Raw genomic sequence first — 4,287 nt, 5'->3', positions numbered from 1 at the left:
AGGATAAAGTGGTTTCATGAACTGAATGATGTCTAACTACAACTAGGCAAAAGTTATTACAAGTCCACAGCTTGTAATAGGCCATGAGAAAGATTTTAAGCTCGCAACTAATTAATAAATAAAATTCAATATATCGTGTATCTGGACAAGCTAGGCTAGCTGCAAAGAAAGCAAATAAGAATTTCAGTACCTAAATTGAGGTGCATGAATCCATCTAGCGTGATAATATTAATCTATATTAAGTTCCTAATCATTCGTTTATCTCATGTAGGGCAAGATCTAAGCTGCGCTTTATGTACTTTCATTCATTTTTACAAGCTTGTAATGTCGTATTAAGCTTGGATTCTTTTTAAAGTCCAATATTAGTCCGTGATGAATACAAAATTTCGTATAAGTGGTGTCAGTCGATCATCACAATTCGATTTTTTTTAAACTAAGTGATCAACTCAGTCGAAAACTATATTTGAAGAAAAAGTATTTTATTATATATATCTGTAAGCTCTTTACAATTCTCTCAAATCTCCGCATATCTCCAAATATAAAATAAGCTATCAATATCTTTATTTATACTAGATATAAATAATTTCTGTCACGGGCTAAAAATGATAATACACCTTCCATTATTTCCTTGTTACTGCCTTTTGGGCTTCATTATGGATCAGCTGTTGCGCTAACATCTGGTAAGCAATGTCCAAACTTTACTTATTAAATGGACAAATTGGGTCAAGTTTTGGTCATGATTCAATCTCTCACCGGTACTCTTTTTTAACGAAGAATTAACTCAAATAATCGCCTACTTAATCAATTAAATTAAAAATAGCCGGCTATCTATAACTTACGTATAATTTATGTATACCAACTATAAAAAATAAACAATGAATTTAGCCGGCTATTTGTGTAACAAACCAACCGAAAGCTGAGTTGTTCACTTGTTTTGGTCAAAATGGTTGGATCTAGATAAGTAGAGAAAGTTTGTTATAATCAAATTTGTCCAAGTCGAAACCACTCTTTGGTTTGTTTGAAAAACTAGTCTCAATATACAATTGGAGGTATATATTAGGACCTACATGTTCTAATTATGTATTGAGAGGACGTTTCATAGGTGATATAGAACTTCATTCACATGCTTTGGTCTCCCCATATTTACACCAATGTTGGTCCAACTAAGTCCTTTTTCGACCTTATCTCTCAACTTTGCCTTCTTACTCGTACACTATATATAAGCTAGGTAACATACTTAGAAAAAGCACACAAAAGAAAAACCCTACAAAAGCCTCCAGCCCTAGCATCAAAATATCAGAAGAAAAAATACAATATTTTATTGTTTTATCATAATGGCAAATGCTAGAACCAATGGGAAGAAAAAGAACAAGATAGTGAATCTGAAAATAGTGGTGGAGAAGTTACAAAGGAGTCTTTCATTGGTGAAGAAACTTGCAGCAGAGTTTGATGCTCGAAGCATCCCGCGTTCATGCAACGTTCCAGAAGACGTTAAAGAAGGGCATTTTGCAGTGATTGCAGCTGATGAAGATGAGTTGAAGAAGAGATTTGTGGTGCCATTGAGTTGTTTAACACATCCTTCATTCTTGAGACTATTGGAACAAGCTGCTGAAGAGTATGGTTTTGATCATGAAGGTGCACTTACATTACCATGCAGGCCAAGTGAACTTGAGACAATTTTGAGGGTTGAAGGGAGGAATAAACAATCAAGATTAGATAATAATAGTGGTGTTAATTGGAGTTCAAGTATGGTGAAAAGTTGTTGAAAATAATGAAGCATTAATAAAGAAGCTAAGATATTTTACTCCGACTAACTCATCTTGTTGAGCCTCTATGTTTGGATTGGTTTTATTAAATTCAAGTATTGTAACTATGACGGTCGTGCTCGTTTTGGACTTGGTCGTATCCTTTGGGTCGGTCATGCTCATGCGACTATGACGTCAATGAGGAATGGAAGAGGAGCCTTGGCGTAACTGGTAAAGTTGTTGCGATGTGACCAGGAGGTCACGGGTTCAGCCGTGGAAACATCCTTTTACAGAAATGCATGGTAAGGCTGCGTACAATAGATTATTGTGGTTCGGTCCTTTCCCGGACCCCGCGCATAGCGAGAGCTTAGTGCACCGGACTGCCTTTTTTTCCCTTCAAATATTGTAGCTCTCTTGCTCTTGATTGTTAGATGATGAGGAGTTGGCTAGAGAGATAATAGATTATAGCCTTAAGATGGTAGCTTCTATTTCATGATTGTCCCGCAAGTAACAACTTCACTTTAGTAGTATATAGTTCTTGTATGCCAAAAAGAAAAAAAAAGTTCTCTCCTTTGTTCTTTCCTTTTGGGGATGGGTGGGGGTGGAGGGTGTGTGTTCTTCCTCTTCCAAGGTCCTAACAATGGTTGTGTTGTTGCATGCATGTGTATACTGGATAGTCAAATTGACTTTCGATAAGCGAAATTTGTCATCTAAATTGAAACACATGAAATAATAATTAAGATGACTTTTAGAGATTAACAGAATATATTACTTCAAAAGAGAGCTGTTAACATCTAGAAAGCAATTAATATCATATAATTTGATCATTGACTCGATAAGCGAAATTTGTCATCTAAATTGAAACACATGAAGTAATAATAAGATTACTTTTAGAGAATAACAGTATATGTTACTTCAAAAGAGAGCTGTTAACATCTAGAAAGCAATTAATATCATATAATTTGATCAATGCACGGTAAGGTAGAATTGCTACTTCACTGTACGTGGTGAAAAAAATAATACTTATAACATAAAGAAGATATATTGAAATGAAAATATATATTTATTGGAATTGACTTTTTAAATATCCACGTACCTGGATTAAGACTGAGCCTTTAAGTTTCACGAGATAATAATTGTATTTTTACTTCTTCGATTCATTGGTACGATTTGAAGTAGAAAAGTATAACACGTAATACCAATCTAACGCCTCAAGTTTCCTCGCTACATAAGTAGGTAAGTATTAATTTATCTTTAATCAGAAATTTTGAATTCGAGTTTTGCGTATGTAATCACTTTTGTTTGAGAGCGTTTTACTTAATGAAACTTTTCAACGTAAATTTAAATTTAGTCGGATTACAACAGGTACACGACACCTTGTGGAAACCAAAAAAATGCAACTTATTAAATGTGATAGATTCTAAATGTACACACGCGTAATGTGCGGGATCCAGTGATGTTTCTAGTTTTTGTTCCCGTTTACTTGCTTAGTCTTTGATTATAAAAAAAGGTCACCTACCAATTAGAAAGTAGCTTGATTTCATCACATGTTGTCTTGTTCCAATGATTCATTCTTTATATACTAAAAGAATTTTTAACTTACATGAATCAATAGTGTAAAAAATAGTTTATATCAGATCATCCAAAAAGTATTTACATATAAATTTCTTTAAAATATAAAATTTATAATTTGTAGTCTTTCAATGGTCGGTTATAGCAGATAAGATAATATGTTTTATTTTTAAAATTATAAAATATCTGCTATAACCGACCACCAAAAAATAGTTTATCTACAAGTTTGGAAAATTTTACACCCAAAATACAAACACTACATCTATAAAAACGCTTGCGGACAAAATTCAGTATAACTGACCATTGAAAGCGGTAAACTTAGATACCTATAATCGTTTGGTTGAAACAAGTTATTTGAGGATTAATTATCACATGAATAGTTATACTATCCTTTCATAGAGATAAAAATAATGGTACAATCTCGGGATAATTAATTTCGAAATTAGTTATACCATGATTTTATCACAACCAAATATGAGATAAACTCATCTCAAATTTAATCTCGGGATTAATTTGTTTGCCCGTAAAACGGTACAGTTGAATTTATACGTGGTTTCTAGACAAATGAATTAATTTGATCCTGAAATTATAAAATAATCAAAGAATTATGCAATACTTAGCCTTAGAATATAGACGAAACAGCAGAAGCAATAATTTCGGGAACAGAGTTTCTGAGCACAACAACAACAAAATCAAAAAGTAAGAAGATAAGATTGTATTGAGTTTTGTATAGAATGTAGCGTAAGTTTGCCAGAAAATTCGTATTCTTTACAATGACAATTGAGCTCACTATTTATAGCTATGAAGGAGGTCCTAGGATCGTGCCCTTCTTTAATGTCAATTATGAGGGATATTGATAAAGATGTAACGGTGAACATAAATGTCAAATTTCCTGTAACAGGTAATTGCTCTTAATGCCATGGAATATTCTCTATTAAATGCTACCGGGCAAAGAGCAGTTATCATATCT

At 33.1% G+C, this 4,287-nt stretch overlaps 1 protein-coding gene across 1 annotated transcript; it reads left to right on the top strand.

Annotated features, from left to right (window-relative positions):
- The first annotated feature begins 1,269 nt into the window (after window positions 1-1,269).
- Window positions 1,270-2,310, top strand: LOC107796262 (auxin-responsive protein SAUR50-like). The gene has a single exon (XM_016619012.2). It carries the CDS (start codon window positions 1,335-1,337, stop codon window positions 1,764-1,766), a length of 432 nt encoding a protein of 143 aa, XP_016474498.1. The 5' UTR covers window positions 1,270-1,334; the 3' UTR covers window positions 1,767-2,310.
- The last annotated feature ends 1,977 nt before the right edge of the window (window positions 2,311-4,287 follow it).

Source organism: Nicotiana tabacum, chromosome 9 (assembly GCF_000715075.1).
Source record: "Nicotiana tabacum cultivar K326 chromosome 9, ASM71507v2, whole genome shotgun sequence".
Classification (NCBI taxonomy): Eukaryota; Viridiplantae; Streptophyta; class Magnoliopsida; order Solanales; family Solanaceae; genus Nicotiana; species Nicotiana tabacum.
The sequence above is the reverse complement of the archived record's forward strand: the minus strand, read 5'-3'. Positions and strand labels throughout refer to the sequence as shown.

Bases quoted from the DNA above. Each gene is read 5' to 3' on its own strand.
- LOC107796262 (XM_016619012.2), top strand. From the start codon at position 1,335: ATGGCAAATGCTAGAACCAATGGGAAGAAAAAGAACAAGATAGTGAAT.